This window comes from Capricornis sumatraensis, chromosome 7, assembly GCF_032405125.1.
Source record: "Capricornis sumatraensis isolate serow.1 chromosome 7, serow.2, whole genome shotgun sequence".
NCBI classification, from domain to species: domain Eukaryota; kingdom Metazoa; phylum Chordata; class Mammalia; order Artiodactyla; family Bovidae; genus Capricornis; species Capricornis sumatraensis.
Window position 1 is genome coordinate 107,140,618 of NC_091075.1, and position 20,843 is coordinate 107,161,460.

At 45.9% G+C, this 20,843-nt stretch overlaps 1 protein-coding gene across 1 annotated transcript; it reads left to right on the forward strand.

Moving 5' to 3' along the window:
* Nucleotides 1-14: 14 nt before the first annotated feature.
* Nucleotides 15-19,211, forward strand: LYAR (Ly1 antibody reactive). Its single transcript, XM_068975459.1, has 9 exons — nucleotides 15-129; nucleotides 7,949-8,134; nucleotides 9,470-9,584; nucleotides 10,431-10,538; nucleotides 10,662-10,745; nucleotides 14,518-14,926; nucleotides 15,271-15,357; nucleotides 18,393-18,478; nucleotides 18,982-19,211. The coding sequence occupies exons 2-9, from the start codon at nucleotides 8,013-8,015 to the stop codon at nucleotides 19,114-19,116; spliced, it is 1,146 nt and encodes a 381-aa protein (XP_068831560.1). The 5' UTR covers nucleotides 15-129; nucleotides 7,949-8,012; the 3' UTR covers nucleotides 19,117-19,211.
* Nucleotides 19,212-20,843: the final 1,632 nt, after the last annotated feature.

Here is a 20,843-nt window from a genome sequence, read left to right on the forward strand (position 1 = left end):
GCCTCCGAAGCGAATTCTGCGCGCGGAAGCCCTGGAGGGAGGTGCAGGTTATTGAGCCTTGCGGGAAGCCGCGATTCCACGTGCTCCTCTCCGGGCGGGTTGAAACCGTTGGCGGGCGCTGGCTGAGAGGTGAGGGGCGGTGGCTCAGAGGTCCTACCTGGGAGGCTGGAGCTCAGGCTCTGGGGCGGGGGGTGGAATGGGGTAGGGTGGGCGCACTGTGGCCGTTGCCTGCGTTTCCACCGTTAGAGAGTCTTTCCTTTGGCTTAAACGCATGGAAGAAAGAAGTGCATTCAAGTTTCATTCGTGCTCTGGGGGAAATGGAAGAAGTCCTGGAGTTAGAATGACCAGTTCCTCCGGATTTTAAAATGGAAAAGTCGGTGCCGGGAACCCCGCAGAGGGGGATCCAGCCGGGATGGTTGGTTGGTTCCCCCACTGGACTGCGTTGTGCAGGCTTGCTGCATGTTGGGATCGAGGCGCTTGCCTTCTTTGAGTCTTGGGGAGCTCGATCCCTAAGGAGGAGGCCCTTAGGGCATAGTGGTTGAGAGCGCGGGGCTTTAGGGCCGGGAGTAGCTGCGTTGTGAATCCAGGTTTGCCACCAACTGCACGTGTAGCTTGCTGACAGTTACTGAACCCCTTTGTGCCTGGTCTGTCAAAAGAGGATAATAATAGAACCTACCGAACTCAGAGGATTCTTGTGAGTATTACAGGAGCCAGGGCTTGGCACATAGTAGATGATCCGTCAATGTCCGGATTTGCTGCAGCCCCTGCCTTTGTGGAGAGGTTAGAGGCGCGAGGTGGGGTTTGATGCTTGCAAGCCTACTGTTCTTGCAGAGTGCCTACCTGGGACTTATACACACAGCACCTCCAGTCCCCCCAGTGCCTAACGTAGTGCCTGACGTGTCGGCTTCCACAGGTAGTTATTACACCAGTGAATAGATGCTGTTTAAACCACTGCTGTTGATGTAGTATGTGGGGAGGGTGTGAGACTGGAACTTGGGGTTCGAGAGACACCGCTCAGCTTCTGTGAGCCTTGGCTCATCTGTCAAGTGGAGATGGATGTGCCTTCCTTGAGAGTCTTTGCAGAGCAAGGAAGAGATCCTGCCTGACTATATACCCTACAGTCAGGAGCTTCGGCGTCATGGTGTACAGTGTAAAGTGTGTCCCTTTCACCATGCCCCTGGTTTCTTGGAGTTTTCCTCTTGGGAGGAGGTCGGGGCTAGCCTAGTTGGCCTGATGGATTGTTTCACAGCCTGGAGAACTTAAGTCCCTAGGGGTCAATGACTTGCTTCAGGTCTCAGGGCTCACTGGAGGCTGTTGACAGCTTGGCCCTTAAAGTGGGCAGTTTTGGTGGTGATGGTGTCAGTGGGATTTAGGTCTGTGTGTGTATGTTTGTGAAGGAATTGTTTTTTAAGAATAGTAAGACAATACAAAAATGTGTAAAGAGGAAGGTTAAAAAATTGCCAACATCCGCTGGATCATGGAAAAAGCAAGAGAGCTCCAGAAAAACATCTATTTCTGCTTTATTGACTATGCCAAAGCCTTTGACTGTGTGGATCACAATAAACTGTGGAAAATTCTGAAAGAGATGGGAATACCAGACCACCTGACCTGCTTCTTGAGAAATCTGTATGCAGGTCAGGAAGCAACAGTTAGAACTGGACATGGAACAACAGACTGGTTCCAAACAGGGAAAGGAGTACGTCAAGGCTGTATATTGTCACCCTGCTTATTTAACTTATATGCAGAGTACATCATGAGAAATGCTGGGCTGGAAGAAGCACAAGCTGGAATCAAGATTGCCGGGAGAAATATCAATAACCTCAGATAGGCAGATGACACCACCCTTATGGCAGAAAGTGAAGAGGAACTAAAACGCCTCTTGATGAAAGTGAAAGAGGAGAGTGAAAAAGTTGGCTTAAAGCTCAACATTTGGAAAACAAAGATCATGGCATCTGGTCCCATCACTTCATGGGAAATAGATGGGGAAACAGTGGAAACAGTGTCAGACTTAATTTTTTGGGGCTCCAAGATCACTGCAGATGGTGATTGCAGCCATGAAATTAAAAACTGCTTACTCCTTGGAAGAAAAGTTATGACCAACCTAGATAGCATATTCAAAAGCAGAGACATTACTTTGCTGACTAAGGTCCATCTAGTCAAGGCTATGGTTTTTCCTGTGGTTATGTACGGATGTGAGAGTTGGACTGTGAAGAAGGCTGAGCGCCGAAGAATTGATGCTTTTGAACTGTGGTGTTGGAGAAGGCTCTTGAGAGTCCCTTGGACTGCAAGGAGATCAGCCCTGGGATTTCTTTGGAAGGAATGATGCTAAAGCTAAAAGTCCAGTACTTTGGCCACCTCATGCAAAGAGTTGACTCATTGGAAAAGACTCTAATGCTGGGAGGGATTGGGGGCAGGAGGAGAAGGGAACGACAGAGGATGAGATGGCTGGATGGTATCACGGACTCAATGGATGTGAGTCTGAGTGAACTCCGGGAGTTGGTGATGAACAGGGAGGCCTGGCTTGCTGTGATTCATGGGGTCGCAAAGAGTCGGACACGACTGAGCAACTGAACTGAACTGAAAAAATAAATAAATAAATCACTGCAAATACAAGCTTCCCTGGTGACTCAGATGGGAAAGAATTTGCCTGTAATGCAGAAGACCCGGGTTGGATTCCTTGGTCAGGAAGATCCCCTGGAGAAGGGAATGACAACCCACTCCAGTCTTCTGGCCTGGAGAATTCCACAGACAGAGGAGCTTGGCGGGCTACTGCCTATGGGATCGCAGAGTCAGACACGACTGAGCGATTTACACGTTCACTTCACAATCCCAGAACCAATTTGAGTTCATGTTATCAGGGAACAGGATGGAAGTTTAGGCACCCAGGGGATGGGGAGTCAGCAGAGACGGGTGAGTTTATGAAGATAAGATGGGTAGATTGAGGGTCATATTTAAAGAAGCAGTGTTTGGAGGGGACTGGGAGAAATATCACTGATTTGCAAGTAAATAGACCACAAGAAATTTTACCATTAAGTAAGGATTTGTCTTTCAAATCTGGTATCTTTAATTTTCCACACAATACTGTATGGTATTAGACCCATTTTATAGATAAACAGATCCTGAGAAGCTTAGGTATCAGGTCATTTAGTTTTTAATTGGCAGATGCAGATTCCAGCTCAGATCCTCTGGCCCTGAGTCCAGGCCCAGGTCAACGGAAGGTGGCCACCAGGTTGATAAGAGGAGACTGAGGTCCCTGAATTGCTTCACTCGTTCCCAGCTGCTAGGGATGCTGTCTGCTACCCATCAGGTCAGCACTGGTGTTCAATACCCATCATCCTCTGCTGTGACATGGGTGGTCTCCTTGTCCAGTGTGGCCTAGCTTAAGAATAAAAGACTTACGGTTGTAATATTTTTAAATGAACAGTCATGACTTAACAGGGCCCTTAGCCGGGTATATAGGTGTCATGAAAGTCTTAATGGAACATGGTTTTAGCTTTTCTAACTTGTGAAGTCCAAATGTTACAAATTTACCAAAACATCATTTGAAAATGTGACTGTTTAAATTTCTTTCACATTTATTGAGTCCTGTGAAGTTTGAATGAGTTGTCTTTTGTGTGTAGGAGGTGCTTGCTGTTTTCATTTGGAGGGGCTGCATTTTCACAGGTGTGTCTTTTTGTAAGTTTGTAAGATGTCCACTTCTGAAATTGTCAAACCTGCACTAGGATTTGCCACACTTGAGTCTGCTGTGCAGTTTGGATGGTTTTGATCTTACCGTTGTTTGTAGCCCCTTCCTCCCACCGCAGACACACATATCAGTGTTTATGTGCAAAAGAAAGATACTTCCCTGGAGGGCTGGGTGAAGAGGGACGGGTAAGCTCCTTTCAGAGCTTATCTCCTTAGCAAGCAGGCAGCCACACTGCCCGGTGTAGATCAAGGCTCAGTATGCAGCTGTGGCTCTAGAACTCCAGAGGAAGGCCCTAGGAGTATGAGTTCCAGCTTACTGTGCAAGCTACCCATTCTATCTTTGAAAAAAATCCCAACAGATTTCTGAATGTGAACATATGCCACAAAAGACCAAATGAAAACGATTGGAGAGGTATCTTTCCAATCTACATGTGACCCAAATCTAATTCTTTCCTGAACTGATGTTTATGCTGTGTGTGTCTAATCACTAGAGAGAAGACATGTTTTGCACAAATATGCTGAGCACCATTTTTTGTCCACATCACTGGCTTCATTCAGTAGGGAAATTTTGTCTCCAGCCGTCCTTCTCAGGACTTTTAATTACTGACCTTCCATGACAGGCTGCATCTCTCAACTGGATCTCAAAGTTTGGCAAAGCCTTCCTCCCCTCCCCTCTCTGCCTCAAACAAGATACGGAATAGACCTCAAAAATAAAGGTTGGAAAGCTGTAGGCCGTAGCTGCAGTTTGAGGGGGTTATTCTTTTCATGGTCGAATCTCACTGTGAAAGTACTTTCAACATTGTCAGCAGGTAATTGAGTTTGTCCCAGCTGCTTCCCCCTGTGTGTAAGGGGGCAGTCCATCTCTCGCTGACTATGGTTTACTCTCGTTTTGAGACCAAAATGCCCTTGTATGCATGCGTGTTCAGTAGTCTGCCAACTCTTTTGCAACTCCATGGACTGTACCCCGACAGGCTTCTCTGTCCATGGAATTCTCCAGGTAAGAATACTGGAGTGGGTTAGCCATTTCCTTCTTCAGGGCATCTTCCTGACCCAGGGACCGAAGCTGCTTTGCAGGCGGATTCTTTACCATTGAGCCACTGGGGAAGCCCGGCTGCTTTTGTTGCCTGCCAGCAACCTGGTCATCCTTTTGCTGAGAGCAGAATGCTGGCTTTGGGGGAGTGGGTCACAGTCCACGTGAGACCAGCTCCCCCGGACCTGTGACTGTTTCATACGTCTTTCACCGTAACCAGGTGAGAAGATGCTCTTGGTTGGTGCACATCCCAGAACAGTCAGGCTTTCTTTCCTTTGGATTTGCTGTTCGGCTGTAACTGACCCCATGTAACCCTGATGGAGGGCTGAAGAAGGGGGTCTCTGGGTCAGGGGCCCACGTTTTATAAGCACATTAATCAAACTGCAGGGCAAGAGAACCTCCAAGAGAGACCAGCTGAGCCTCTGTAAACCCTGGAGTTGCAGCCAGGATGTACATTTTCATTTGAGGCTGAATGGAGGGGAATAGCCCTGCTCCTTTCTTAGGTTTGTCCTCTCTAGCGGTGACTCAGAAGGTGGGAGTACAGGAGAGATGGTGATCTCGTGCATGAGAATTTTCCATGAACCAGGAGTAGTCTCTCATTTGTGCCAGAGGAGTCTCAGATGAAGTCTTAACCTGAACAGTGTACTTGACCCTTACCTTCGTGATGAGAAAGAACATGCTGGGTTAAACATTTGTTCTCAGTATTTTTGCTCTGAAAGTTATTTATAATGTAAAATGACAATCTAGTGATTAAAAATATCAAGGTCTTAATGACCCAGATAGCCACTATGGTGTGATCACTCACCTAGAACCAGACATCCTGGAATGCGAAGTCAAGTGGGCCTTAGGAAGCATCACTAAGAACAAAGCTAATGGAGGTGATGGAATTCCAGCTGAGCTATTTCAAATGCTAAAAGATGATGCTATGAAAGTGCTGTACTCAATTGCCAGCAAATTTGGAAAACTCAGCAGTGGCTACGGGACTGGGAAAAGTCAGTTTTTATTCCAATCCCAAAGAAAGGCAATGCCAAAGAATGCTCAAGCTACTGCACAATTCTACTCATCTCACACGCCAGTAAAGCAATGCGCAAAATTCTCCAAACACATCTTTGACAATATGTGAACTGAGAACTTCCAAATGTTCCAGCTGGATTTAGAAAAGGCAGAGGAACCAGAGATCAAATTGCCCACATCCTTTGGATCATTGAAAAAGCAAGAGAGTTCCAGAAAAACATCTACTTCTGCTTTATTGACTATGCCAAGTCTTTGAATGTGTGGATCACATCAAACTGGAAAATTCTTAAAGAGATGGGAGTACCAGACCACCTAACCTGCCTCTTGAGAAACCTATATGCAGGTCAAGAAGCAACAGTTAGAACCAGACATGGAACAATGGACTGGTTCTAAATTGGGAAGGTTATATGATGAGGCTGTATATTGTCACCCTGCTTATTTAACTTATATGCAGAGTACATCATGCAAAATGGTGCACTGGATGAAGCACAAGCTGGAATCAAGATTGCTGGGAGAAATATCAATAATCTCAGATATGCAGCTGACACCATCCTTAAGGCAGAAACTGAAGAGGAACTGAAGAGCCTCTTGATGAAGGTGAAACAGGAAAGTGAAAAGGCTGGCTTAAAGCTCAACATTCAAATAACTAAGATCATGGCATTGAATCCCATCACTTCATGGCAAATAGATGGGAAAATAGTGGAAACAGTGACAGACTTTTTTCTTGGCTCCAAAATCTCTGCCGATGGTGACTGCAGCCATGAAATTAAAAGATGCTTGCTCTTTGAAAGAAAAGCTATAACCAACCTAGACAGCATATTAAAAAGCAGAGACATTACTTTGCTAACAAAGGTCCTTCCAGTCAAAGCTATGGTTTTTCCAGTCATCATATATGGATGTGAGAGTTGGACTGTAAAGAAAGCTGAGTGCTGAAGAACTGATGCTTTTGAACTGTGGTGTTGAAGAAGACTCTTGAGAGTCTCTTGGACTGCAGGGAGATCAAACCAGTCAATCCTAAAGGAAATCACTCCTGAATATTCATTGGAAGGATTGATGCTGAAGCTCCAATCCTTTGGCCACCTGATGCGAAGAACTGACTTATAGAAAAAGACCTTGATGCTGGGAAAGATTGAAGGCGGGAGCAGAAGGGGGTGACAGAGAATGAGATGATTAGATGGTATCACCTACTCGATGGACATGAGTTTGAGCAAGCTCTAGGAGTTGGTGATGGACAGGGAAGCCTGGTGTGCTGCAGTCCGTGTGGTTGCAAAGAGTCGGACACGACTGAGCAACTGAACTGAATCTTCGAAAGTTACAGTGATTTCTGGCACACTTGTAAATGAATTTGTGTTTTGTTGAGGGCAGTAGCACCTCCATGAACTTTTTAAACAGTAGTTATGTGTAGGTGTGGACCCACTGAATCATGGGGCAGTGCTCCAGATGCCTGGGTTTGGGAGCCCACTCCAGTAGTTGCGCACCCAGCATTGGGACACCTGGAAGGGCTCCGTGGTTTCTGATTGATCCAACAGGGGACCACGCCTGCTCTCATCCACTGAAACTGAGGTGCACATCTGCATTTTTAACACCTGTGGATACATGGTTATGCCTGTATGAGTGCTGTTTGTGCTTATAGTAATGATTTTCAGGCCTCTTCTCCACTCTCTAAACTTTCCGTGATTCCCCTTTGGCTGTGTTCTTATTGTATTTGGGGACTTGGAGTACTTTTAAGTGCTCACCTAGAGGCAGTAGAGAGAAAGAGACTGCATGTGTGCACTTAAAGTTTTCGGAAAAGTAGGATATTGCACATGACGTCCCCAAACTTCATCTCTAGAGCCAACCTGCCAAGTTTAAATCCTGGTTCTGCTACTGCGTGACTTGGGACAGTTTCCTTAGTCTGAGTCCCGATACCAAGTGTAAATTGTGAACAATGATAGTCCTTCCCTCATAGGGTTGCTGTGAGGGTTAATGAAGTCCATACACCTAAAGCTTTTAGAATAAAGCCCAGCGCGTGGTGAGCACACACTCAACCAGTTTTAGCTGTGTTAATATTGTTGAATAGTTTTACTTAGGTGATGGTAAAGGTTAATGTAGATTACGAATCAGCTTTGATTCTGTTGTGTTATTTTCATGTGAAGAGTTAGCTGTCTGAGTCATATATTTGGAAAAGAAGTTTCACGTTACAATGATAATTATCTTTTTTCCTTTTTAATTTTTTTTTAGGACAGGGCTTAAAACCCATCTTGGGTAAAAAAAAAAACAAACCTATTTAATCATTTAGCTAAAAATGGTATTTTTTACATGCAATGCATGTGGTGAATCAGTGAAGAAGGTACAAGTGGAAAAGCACGTGGCTCTTTGCCGAAACTGCGAATGTCTTTCCTGCATCGACTGCGGCAAAGACTTCTGGTAAGTCCATGTGGATCTGTACGAAATGTCCAAACCAGTGATGGGATCGTTGGTTCCACAAAGCATTAAAAAAAAAAGAGCAAGAGGCAAATTTGAGGAAAGAAAATTAAGAAAAAAATGTAGAGCCTGCCAGGACCATTTGCTCTTTAAAGGTGATGCAAAGAGAAGACTCAGAAGGGAGTTGCGGGTTTGGTCATAATCTGATGAGTCCGTGGCACTTGCTGACCTGTCCTTGGCACCGTTACCGGAGCCAGGGAGGTGACCATGCCGAGCAGGGTTTCTGGGTGTGGTGTGCTGATCACAGGGAAGCGATGGATTTACAGACCAGAAAATGAAGTTATTCATTCACAGTGGAGATGCCTGGGAGAAGAGACCTGGTCCTCCCCCAGAAAATCAGAGGTGATGGAGGGAGTGAAGCTCCTGGCCCCGAGTGTGGCAGGTGCTTCCAGTGAAGGGGTCTCTGGAGAGGTGAGGACTGAGGGGAGGGGGCAGGGTGGGTCCTGCCCATCCAGTGTTTCTCAGGGAGGGTTGTCTGCAGTTGGCTAATCTCATTCCTGCACTGATTGCCTTCAGCTTCAGAGGGTTCAGCTTTTGGCACATGGGCCCTACTGGCCTCTGTAGCATTTGAGGGATATTTGCAAACAGTCCCTTTTAATTTCATTCTAAAGCAGTGGTTAAAAAAAAAAAGTTCGGAAACGGATAAAGTCTTTGTTCATACCTAATCCTAGGAGGAAGGATATACAGAAACAGGTGAAAATTGGGCTGTTACTCATTAAGGGACTTTGCCCCTGACCTCTTCCCAATGTTTCCCCAAGGACCCTGTAGAGCTTCAAAGGATCATATAAGACAAAATCGAGTGTACTTTTTTTCCAAGACTCCCAAGATCCAGAACTTTCTCATGACCTGATACTACCATTTTATACCACCTTTTAACTTAGTCTATAGCTGATTATTGATTGTTCGCTATATATTACCAGGAAACCCTACAGGCTTTGTAACTTAAGATAAAGCCCTCCTGTTGCAGAGAATTCTTTTTTATTTATGACTTTATTTATTTATTTAATTTATTTGCTTATGACTTAAAAAAAATAGTGCCTATCAATATGATTTTAAGACATTTGTATATAAAAATGGGTGGAAAGTTTGGTGATGGGATTTGAACAGTTGGGAGGAAGGAAAATGTGACGTGATGAGGAGGTTATCAGCGTAGTAAGTGAAAGGGATGGGGTGGCCGTGCAGAGCACAGATGGGAAGGTAGGTGTGCACTGCATGCTAGCTTTGCACAGAGACTCCGATTTGGGGATCATTGTAACGGTGGAACTCTCTCACTTTAAGGGGTGATGACTATAAAAACCATGTGAAATGCATAAGCGAAGATCAGAAGTATGGTGGCAAAGGATATGAAGGCAAAACCCACAAAGGCGATATTAAACAGCAGGCTTGGATTCAGGTAAGGTCTTCCTGATTCACCAAGGAGCTTCATCTGTCACCTGCTTTCTTGGGAAACCTAGATAGCCAAGAATTAATGCATCTTATGCAACCAAGTACATTCACAGGGTTGTACGACCATCACCATCATCCATCTCCAGAACTGTTTCATCTTTTGATAGAGGTTACATCTGAACCTGTAGCTCTCTCTAAGTAGTATTGACATCTTAATATTGTCTTCAGTTCTTAGACATGGGATGTCTTTCCGTTTCCTTGTATCTTCTTTAATTTTTCTCAGCAGTGTTTTTTAGTTGTCAGTATATATGTAGTTTACCTCGTCGGTTAGTTAAGTTTATCCCTAAGTATTTTATTCTTTTTGATAGTAATATAAGTTGAATTGTTTATTAATTTCCTCTCCAATTTGTTCTTTTTTAATGTAGGGAAATGCAGCTTGATTTCTGAGTGTTGATTTTTGTATACTGCAACTGCTGAACTTAATTAGTCCTAAAGATTCTTTCTGTGCAATCTTTTGGGTTTTTGACCTGTAAGAAGACCATGTTATCTGGGAACAGAGATCATTTTACTACTTTCTTTCCAGTGTGGATGCCTTTTATTTCTTGCCCTAGTCTTGGGGAGATAGTGAAGGAGAGGAAAGCCTGGCGGGCTGTAGTCCATGGGGTTGCAAAAAGTCAGACATGACTTAGCAATTGAACGGCAACAATAAATTGCTCTGGACTTTGAGCACTCTGTTGAATCTGTAAACATAGGCGTTAACCCAGAATCTGGACTTGAGGTGTGAACCCAGTAGTTTGGCTTTCATGAAACTCATCTGTCGATTGTTTATTGCTTTTATCTTCCTTTTCTGTAGAAAATTCATGAATTAATAAAAAGACCCAATGTCAGCCCCAAAGTGAGGGAACTGTTAGAGCAAATTAGTGGTTTTGACAACGTTCCCAGGAAAAGGGCAAAATTTCAGGTATGTATTTGACTGGACTTCCCTGAATGGAGGGGATATGGGCACTTCAGTGACAGCTTCTGTGTACCTGTCAGCATATGGGATAAGTGGGTTTTTTTTCTTTTTTCTTTTTCACCCATTCAGAATTGGATGAAGAACAGTTTAAAAGTTCATAATGAATCTATCCTGGAGCAGGTGTGGAATATCTTTTCCGAAGCTTCCAGCAATGTAAGTCTGATCTCACTCTAGACTTGCAGTGTGGCAAAAGTGGTTAGTAAAAATGAAACGGGAATGTCTTATTTTTGGAGGTCAAGACAGCCTTCTTTTTCAGAAAGCCTCTTTGTGCCTTCATTAATGGGAAGGAGTACACTGAGTGCACTGCAGAGATTTCCTTAGTGTGCAGAGAAAGGTGTTTAATCCCTATGTTTGATAACAATATCAAACAATCCCGATGTTTGATAGCAATACCAGCTGACTAGACTTGATCGGCTTAGACACCAAGTAGTGGGATGATTGGAAAAGAACAGGTGCTTTGGGTTTCTGACAGACCCAATTTGAATCCTTGCTTTGCTGTTCGCCAGGCGTTTGCTCTCGGACATTTTATTTAACCTCTCTGAGCCTTCGTTTCCTTGTCTTAAATAGAGGTGGATCGTTAGACTAAGTAGGGGCTTCCCAGATGGCTCAGTGGAAAGAATCGGCCTGCGGTGCGGGAGACCTGTGTTTGATCCCTGGGTCGGGAAGATCCCCTGGAGGAGGGCATGGCAATCCACGCCAGTATTATTGCCTGGGAAATCCCATGGACAGAGGAGCCTGGTGGGCTAACACAGTCCATGGCGTCACAAAAGAGTTGGACGTGACTTAGCGACTAAGCAACAACAGAAAAGACCCAGTACTTACTGTGCCCAATACGTGTCAGGCCCTGAACAAAAAACAGAAAAACATCTCAGGAGGGTGATAGTGGCAGGAGGGAAAAATAAACAGGGTGAGGACGAGAGAGGGTGACCAGGTATTCTGGTAGGTGTGGGGTGAGGGGACGTGTCCTAGTACTAAAGCAGATGAGGGAGTACAAGCCTCCCAGCTCGTGCCCAGCAGGGCGTGGGCGCTTGGTCGGTGCTGGTTTTCTTCCTTCCGGTGGCCAGAGGGGTTGCTTGGAGCACATCAGTAGACCACCTTCCGAGAAGATGTTTTGATCCACGAGGCCCCAGATGTGGAATACACCTGCAGAAAGTTGTAGTGTGACACCTTGTAGGCATGTCCTTGCTTCCGTAATTCAACATTTTTTCTCGTTAACTCAGTTGTACTTTGCCCCTACTTGGGGCTTATATCCCATCTGAAGACATTATTAGTGTTTCAGAACAACAGTGGGGTCCAACTGGTCTTTTATTCTCCTCACAGCTGTCAGCAGTTGATGTGCTTTATGCAGAGAGAATGGTTTTGACCACAAATTGGGATAAAAAATGAAACTTTCTCTTGGCATGCATCTAGCATTTGTCTCTAAACACACAAATTGGCCCTTGAAACCTTATAACCAATCATTCAATTGGCACTTGTGTGGCACCTGTTTTTTTAAAGGTTATTTCCATTATTTGGGACTTCCCTTGTGGCTCAGCTGGTAAAGAATCCGTCTGCAATGCAGGAGACCTGGTTTCGATCCCTGGATTGGGAAGATCCCCTGGAGAAGGGAAAGGCCTGGAGAATTCTACAGACTGTATAGTCCATGGGGTTGCAAAGGGTCAGACACGACTGAGTGACTTTCATTATCACTTCCATTATTTTAATTAACAGTCATAAAAGTTTGTGGTTATTTAGCTTAACTCCAGAGTCCAAAAAATAGAGTTCTCCAATTTCATTTTTGAAGCTGTGAATATAAAAGAATTAAATAAGATAACCAGTAAGCAGCTCGTGGTAAACTCTGAGCTCTGCAAAATGTAGCTTATTGTTGCTTTTGGGCAGTGAACGTCCCGGCATGTGCCTGGAGTCGGAGGTGGAGATGGTGCCAAGGCTCTGGGGGTGCTGGGCTGGAGGCTTTGTATCCTTCTCAGGTGAAACACTCACTGCCCCAGTGCACAGCGCTCCTGGTCACTGTGGACCCAGCCTTCCTTGGACCTGGGTCCCTCCCTCCAGAGCTGTATGCTGGCAGGAGAGACCGACACCTGCTCTAAGAGCTGAAGCTGTGATGTCGGGTGGTGACACAGGCCAGGAAGAAATGGGAGGCAGAGGACAGGGCAGAGAGGGAAGGAGGGGAGCGTCTCGCTGTCAAGACAGAGGCAGTGAAATCGTGTCTGAGGAGACCACGTTGGAGGAGAGTCTGGAACGGAGTAGGAAGCTGATGGGGAGTGAGTTTGTTCACTCATTGATTGAGGGGCTGCTGGGTGGGTGAGTGTGTGTCTCCCTCCCTCCTTCCTTCCTTCCCTCCTGTCTCCCCTCTCTCCCAGAAGCTGGGGTGCATGCAGGGGGAGGACTTGGTTAGGAAGTGGAGGCGGGGCAGCAGCCGGAGACTGGGCTGAAGGGGGCAGGCCTGGGGCTGCGGTGCTCAGACCCTGGTGGGTTGATGCTCACAACACACTGTACCATAGGATGGAACTTGTAGGACAGGGCGAGGTGTCCTGGTCCCCCTTCCTCCTGAGTCCTTTCTGAACTCATCGCCTGCCTCCCCCGCATGTGCCTGGATGATTTGATCTCTGAATTCTTACTGAAAAAACTCCAGTTGTTTAGTTTAGTCTCAATACCCTAAATACTACTCTTTGAGCCTACGACTGGGTCTTACAGACTTCGTGAACTCAGCAGAGTGCTTGTACAGGAGTGAAAGCCAGTCCTCCTCCATTTGGTCCCCTTGTGACCTCGCCTCTGAAAGGAGGAGGACTGCCACCTGGCCAGTTACTTAGGAGATGGAGCTTGACCGTGAGTCCCGGGGTTTGCAGGACACCTGCAGCGGCCCCGGAGCTGCAGACGCATCAGGGCTCACGGAGCAGTTCAGTGAATTGCTCTATGTACTCTCTTGGGAAGGGGCAGGCATGGAGGCCACACCATATTTATAGTGAGAGTGTAGCAGGCAGTGGGGCTGGCTGTGCTGAAGTCACTCGGTTTGAGTCAGGTGGTGCAGTAAATAAGAAGTTTGTCTTATTCCAGCACGTGTTTCCATGGTTCCTTACTTACCATTCTTGACATTCTGCCCAGGTGTCCCTCCCTGACATTCCTCTCGGTAGCCATCCATCTGAACAGTGATGGTGATAAGGGCACCTCTGTCTAGTACTCAGGAGTTTACAAAACTCTTCCTGTACATCCAGCTGCTTTCTCAAGCTTAGCTTTTCTCATTTTATTTGTACATAAACTTCCCTGGTGGCTCAGAGGTTAAAGTGTCTGCCTCCAATGCGGGAGACCTGGGTTTGATCCCTGGGTCGGGAAGATCCCCTAGAGTAGGAAATGGTAACCCACTCCAGTATTCTTGCCTGGAAAATTCCATGGACGGAGCCTGGTAGGCTACAGTCTACAGGGTTGCAAAGAGTCAGACACAACTGAGCGACTTTACTTTCACTTTCTTTCAAACTGTATTAGGTAGGTTTTTTTTATAGATGAGGAAATAGGTTTGGAGCAGATAAATACTTGCTCTGAGTCACCTGGCTAGTGAATAGAGCTGGAACTTGAACCCAGGCCTGCAGATGCATAAATTTGGTGGTTTCTGCCACACCTACATGCCTGTCTTCTATCTAACAGGTGGCTAGTGAGCCAGAATTAAAGGTCTGACTTTTCCGTGACATACAGATCCTTCATTTTTCCAGTGGAATGAAAATATCTGTTAAAGGCAGAGAGGAATGTGGGCTGGGGGTAGTTTTTCTCATTTTGTGTATTTACTACATGTGAGCTATGGGGCTGGGGTGAGGGTCATAGTTATAAAATGGTAAGTAATAGTTTCCTTAGAGGAATTTATTCAGTAGATACACACAATGATATATGTTTGGAATGAGTATTTATGTGTGTCTTGGTTTTGCTTAATAATAAGGAACCCGTCGGTAAGGGGCCAGATCAGCAGCCACCAGAGCCAGTGACCAAGCCATGTGCAGAGAACACCGAGGGCCCGCCCTCCAAAGCAAACAGCAGCCCGGAAGAGCCAGCAGAGGCCAAGAAGAATAAGAGAGAAAGGAAGGCAGAACGGCAGAAGAATAGGAAAAAAGAAAAGAAAGAACTAAGACTAGAAAACCACCAGGAGAACACAAAGAGTCAGAAGCCTAAAAAGCGCAAAGCGGCACAGGAGGCCGAGCAGGAGGCGGCTGACGGCTCCTTGGGGACGAACAGCCAGAGGAAGAAGAGCAAGGCCGTGCGCGCCCAGGATGGGGCGGTGGATGGAGGCGCTGAGGTCGGGGAGCAGGCAGATGCTGGTCCAGGGAAAAGAAAGCGCAAGCACTCGGAAGGTTTGTGGCTCAGTTACTCTCCAAGGGTTTGTTAAAGAATGTTTGAGCGGTGAGTTGGGGATGGATAAAAATGTGTCAGACCTTGCTGTTTGAAACCACTTGCGGCAAAAAGCATAAGGCCAGCCTGGGCTTAGTCCAGGGCAGGCGACACCACCTCTCAACTGCCCGTTTTGTCATCTGCTTTGGAGGAGAAACCTCGGGGCTGGGGTGCCTGGGGGCATGAGCAAGGTGATGGGTGTTTTGTTTTCAGGGCCTTGGCCCTGTAGGGCTCTCATTAAATAGTAGGTGCTGTTATAAATGTGAAATCTGGTTTTTTTTCTTTTTTAATCTTCCTAATGACTTAGTTGAAGCAGATTCTAAGAAGAAAAAGATTAAGCTCCCAGAAAATTCCGAGGATGGAGAACCGGAAAACCATGAGGCTCCTGCTAAAGGTATGGCTGCTGTGCTTTGCAGCTCTGCCCTCTCTAGGTTGGGGGAGAAGGGGGAGGGTTGGGCCCGTCGGGTGGGTCGTGCCCTCTGGATGCAGGGAAAAGAGTCTGAAGCAAAACCCATACTCCAAGGTGTGACTTCAGAGTAATAGTGAGCACTTAGTCAGTCTCACAAGGGTCTCTCCAGCTTTAAGGATAGAATGTAGAGCCGTCTAAATTGGAGACGTGTATTGTCTTTGGAGCTTAAATAAGCCCCTTTCTGTCCCTGCCTCTTGTCCCTGCCTCTCATCACTCCCATAGATGTACCCTGAGGTCCAAGGTACAGGAACAGGCTTGACTCCTCCTTCTGTCTCTGGGTCTGTCCCTGGTGTCCCCTTGCTTGGAGCCCCACGGCCACCATCTCTTTCAGCCAGAATGTGTACTTGTCAAACTCCAAAGTGAAAGTATAAGTTGCTCAGTCTTGTCTGACTCTTTGCGACCCCATGGACTATTACAGTCCATGGAATTCTCCAGGCCAGAATACTGGAGTGGGTAGCCTTTCCCTTCTCCAAGGGATCTTCCCAACCCAGGGATTGAACCCAGGTCTCCCACATTGCAGGCAAATTCTTTATCAGTCGAGCCATAAGTGAAACCCAGGAATACTGGAGTGGGTAGCCTGTCCCTTCTCCAGGGGATCTTACTCAGGGATTGAACCCAGGTCTCCCACATCGCAGGCTGATTCTTTACCAGCTGAGCCACCTGGGAAGTCCAGAGCTCCTGTTAAATACTGTCTTCTCCACAGAGCTGTTCCCACTGCTCAGACCGGGAACACTCCCCAGGGCTGCCACTAAGAACACGCCCGAGCACCCAGATGGGATTTGAGATTTTATTTACGGGAAGTTCAGTAACTGCCCAAGTGTAGTTAGATTACTTAGTTTATAATTTTGTACATGTGAAGTTTTTTTTTTCAGTTCTGAGATAATTGTAGATTCATGTGCATTTTTAAGAAATAATTAGACTTCAAGGATCCTTCTGTGGCCTCCTCTGAGGCTGAGACCGCCCACATCTGTAGGACAAAACTTCCCTGGGTGTTGACCTTAAACAGTCAAGAGACAGACATTAGACAAACATTCCTGTCCCCGAAGGGAATGCTCCCACTGCCCTCTTATAGCCATACCCACTCTCCTCTCGCCCCCTCTACCCCAGAGGTCAGCCTATCCCTTACTTCCATGTACCTCTCCGTTTTCCTCTCCATTTTGGAATTGTGTTGTTTCCGGATGTGACATAAATGGCATCATTTACTGTGTAATGGGCTTCCCTGATAGCTCAGTTGGTAAAGAATCCGCCTGCAATGCATGAGACCCCAGTTCCATCCCTGGGTTGGGAAGATCCCATGGAGAAGGGAAAGGCTACCCACTCCAGTATTTTGGCCTGGAGAATTCCATGGACCGTATAGTCCATCATGTTGCAAAGAGTCGGACACTGCTGAGCGACTTTGACTTCGCACTGTGTAACCTTTTGAGACTGGCCCTTTTCACCCAGCCTTATTCTAGGGAGATTCATCCAGGTTGCTGCGCATCTCAGCAGTCCATTCCTCTGCACTGTGAGCAGTGGTCTGTGGGGTGAGTGTCCCACGGCTTGGTTATCTGTCATCTGTTGACGGACAGCTGGGTTATTTCCGGTTCGTGGTCCTGATGAATAAAGTGGCTGTAAGCCCTCATGTAGAGGTTTTCCTGCGTCGTGTTTTCTGGAAGAAGTGTTCAGCGGGTGCAGCAGCTGTGTGGCACATTACTTGCATGTTTGGTGTTTTAAGAAACAGGTTTTTCAAGAGTAGCTGCACCATGCTGGATTCCCACCAGCAGCGTGTGAGAGATCCAGTCTCCCTGCACCCTAGTCAGCATTTGCTGGTGGTGCTGCATTTGTAGATCAAGTTTTTGGTCTTGATGAAGCCTCATTTGTCAGTTTTTCCTTTAAGAGATGATACTTCTAAAGTCATCTAAGAACTCTTTGCCAGCCTTAAATCCATGGAGGTTTTTTTCTTTTTTCTTCTGTTTTTTTCTTAAAGGTCCTATAGTTGCATATTTTACACTCAAGTCCATGATCCATTTTGAGTTAATTTTTATGAGATATGAAACTTGGTTGAAGGTTTATTTCTTTGCTCATCAGTGTCTGGTTGGTCCACACCATTTAAAAAGGCTGTCTTTTCTCTCAGTGAAGGGCCTTTCTCCAGTATCGGTGTGGGTCTATTCTGGGTTCTCTCTCATTGTGTGTGTCCGTCCGTCCACCACACACTCTTGACTAGAGTAGGTATATCCAAAGTCTTGAAAAGGGGTAGGCTTATTCTCACTTTATTCTTTTGCAAAATTAGAAGATTTATAATAATCTTGCCTACATCTATAAAAGGTCTTGCTGTGATGATAGAGGACTTGGATCAATTTGGGGAGAATTGATCACTTTATTTACTGTGTTGTCTTCCAAGCCATGAACATGGCATGTCTGTTGCTTTAAATCTTTGATTTCTTTCATCAGAACTATGTACCTTCTGTATACTCGTCTTCATCTTCCCAGAAGCAAAGGTTCCCTAGATGAGTCGTAGCCTACTGACAGTCTTTGCTTTGCTTACTGTGTTTAGACAGCCCCTTGATCTCAGCAGATCCTTAGTAAATCTTGAGTTCATTAGACATAACTCATGTCTTTCTACAGGAATTTGTAGGATGGTGGTACCTAATGACACTTAGTTTTTCTGCTCACTCTGAGAATGAGTATTGTAGGCGATAGTCAGTGCCTCTCGGCCACTGTGATTGGACAGGTCAGGTGCCTGCTACACAGAGCTGTGGCATCCTGTTCATTCTGGCCTTGTTCATTTCCTGTGTAGCAAACAGGTGGTGCAGAAATGAGGCCTCATCGAGGCCAAAAACTTGCTCTACAAACGTCGTACCACTACCAAATGTTGACTGGGGTGTAGGGAGACTGGATCTCTCACACACAGCTGTTGTTTCTTAACCCTTTTGGTAGTACCACAAAACACAGTATTTTACATATTATTTTCTATATTGTAGGTAAATTCAACTGGAAGGGAACTATTAAAGCAGTTCTGAAGCAGTCCCCAGACAACGAAATAACAATCAAGAAGCTAAGGAAAAAGGTATGAAGGGTGTGAATCAGGTATATAATGCTGGGGAGAATCAGTTCTTTATTTTAAAATGTATAGTTTTGTTCTGTTTTTCTACATCTGAAACACTGTAAACTTGTGTGTGTGTACACACTGTAAACAAAGGTGTGTGTATGTCTCAGTGACGTTCAAGCTTCTCCTTTTTAGCCCTTCAGGGTGCGGGTGGGGATGGAGTCACCCCAGTCCACGTCTCAGCCGGAGCAGCGTCAGCGTTAAATCTGAAAACCACTGCTCTAGACATGTTACTGTCTTTTGATTTTTCCAGGACAGTGTTTTCTTCCCTCTTTGTAATTTTTTTTTTACCTGGTGTCACACGTGTGCAGCTGTGTGAATTGCCACAAGCAGGACACCCCCATGTAACCAGCACCTGGGTTCTTTCATTTGTCACTGTCTGCTGTGCTGGGAGCCAGAGAACTCACACAGAGGGTAAATTTTCCGGACAAATACGTATTTGACCACTGTTTTTCTTTGTGAAGGTTTTAGCTCAGTATTATGCGGTGACGAATGAACATCACAAATCTGAAGAGGAACTCCTGGTCATCTTCAACAAGAAAATCAGCAAGAACCCCACCCTGAAGTTATTGAAGGACAAGGTCAAGCTTTTAAAATGAACATTTTTTTATTTAACAGTTGAGTCCATTCTGTTGATCTCTTTCCTTTCATAGTTGTTTGTAAAACATGTAATGAATTGTAACAACTCGAATTTTGCCTTCCAAAGCCGTATTTTTAAGTTAAGAAAAAAGTATATTTTGGTAGAACTTCTATGACAAAATAAAATATATTCTTATCCCAAGTTCTAATTCTGTAGCAGCGAAAATTATTGTACTTAAAATACTCTCGTATGGGAAATAGTACCAAATGTGAGAAGTCAAAAAATAACTTGGTCAGACTAGAAAGCATTTGTTTTTATCACGTCATTTTCTAAACATTTAGAGGGCTTACGGGAGTTAATTTTTTGTGTGGTTTAAATGCATGTGAGAGTTGTGGTGTTTCACCCAGGAGCGGGGGAAACAGTCCTTTCTGTGTAACAACCCTTGCCCAGCCAGGAGTTCTGCTCTTCACTGGGGGTTCCTGTGTAAGTCTGGCCCATCCACTGTGACCCAGTTCATCTTCAGCCAAAGACAGATTGGTCGGTGGCTGGATTTGAGGGGTGTGGCCTGTGACCAAGTATAGGGAACCAGCCATATTAACAATACAGCTAATCCATTGTTCAGCTGTCTTACCATTTCAGTGCCCTGGTTAGATTGGTCTCAGTCCTAGTTCACTGTGCAGGAGGAGAGCCAGGCCACTTTCTGATACCTGGGTAGGTTTTGCCCACGAGTCCCTCAACAGCTGGTATGTGTGGTGAGAATCACTCCTTTGGGACTTCCCTGATAGTCCAGTGGCTGAGACCCTGCGCTCCCAATGCAGGTGAGCTGGGCTCCATCCATGGTCAGGGAACCAGATCCCACATTCCCACACACTGCAACGAAGATCGAAGATCGTGCATGCTGCGACTAAAACCCGGCGCAGCCACGTGAAAAAAAAAAAAAAACTTAAAAAAAAATAGAATAAAATTTAAAAGAAAAGAATCATCCCTTTTACCAGTGTTAACTATCATCCTTAATACCTCTTGCTAGAGGTGAAAGCAAGAGTGGGACATGGAACAAGTATTGGAAGGATTAGGCCAGGGGGAATTAACAGGAGGAAGGGCAGCGGGGTGGATGGAGATATGCTGTGGGCCTCTAAGTCTCAGATAGGCCCGCTTACCTACCCTGGACCTTCCCCACGTTCTGGTCTGATTGGGGACGAGCTGCTGTGTCTTGGCTGGATGCAGGGGCACTGTGTCCAGAGGAAGGAAGACTCTTGGGAATCAGGCCTGGAGTCAGGCCCTGGCTTGGTCCCTTCATTGTTAACCTCTTTGAGCCTCCCTCTTTTCATCCAGACAGTCAGACAGTAAAGGGTGTTCTCTGGTTGCGACTGAAGGAACTGATTTGTGAAAAGCTGACAGCACTGTACCTGGAGGCCGGAGGCATCCGTTCCGTGGTTGCCAACTACTGTTAGCAAGAACAACTTCTGAGCCATGAGCGGCTTTAGACATTTTGGAAGTAAAGGGGAAAAAGTGGGAAAGTGAAGCTTGACCCAGAACACGTGCAGGTGTGCTAAGTCGCTTCAGTTGTGTCTGACTGTTTGCAAACCTTTGGACTGTAGCCCACCAGGCTCCTCTGTCCATGGGATCCTTCAGGCAAGAATACTGGAGTGGGTTACCATACCCTTTTCCAGGGGATGTTCCCAACCCAGGGACTGAACCCGCATTTCTTACATCTTCTGCATTGGCAGGCAGGTTCTTTACCACTAG

Excerpts from the sequence above, each read along its gene's own strand:
- LYAR (XM_068975459.1), top strand. The coding sequence starts at position 8,013 with ATGGTATTTTTTACATGCAATGCATGTGGTGAATCAGTGAAGAAGGTA. Across the intron at positions 10,539-10,661 it reads GGAAAAGGGCAAAATTTCAG|AATTGGATGAAGAACAGTTT; the intron begins GTATGTATTTGA and ends TCACCCATTCAG. Across the intron at positions 18,479-18,981 it reads TCAAGAAGCTAAGGAAAAAG|GTTTTAGCTCAGTATTATGC; the intron begins GTATGAAGGGTG and ends TTCTTTGTGAAG.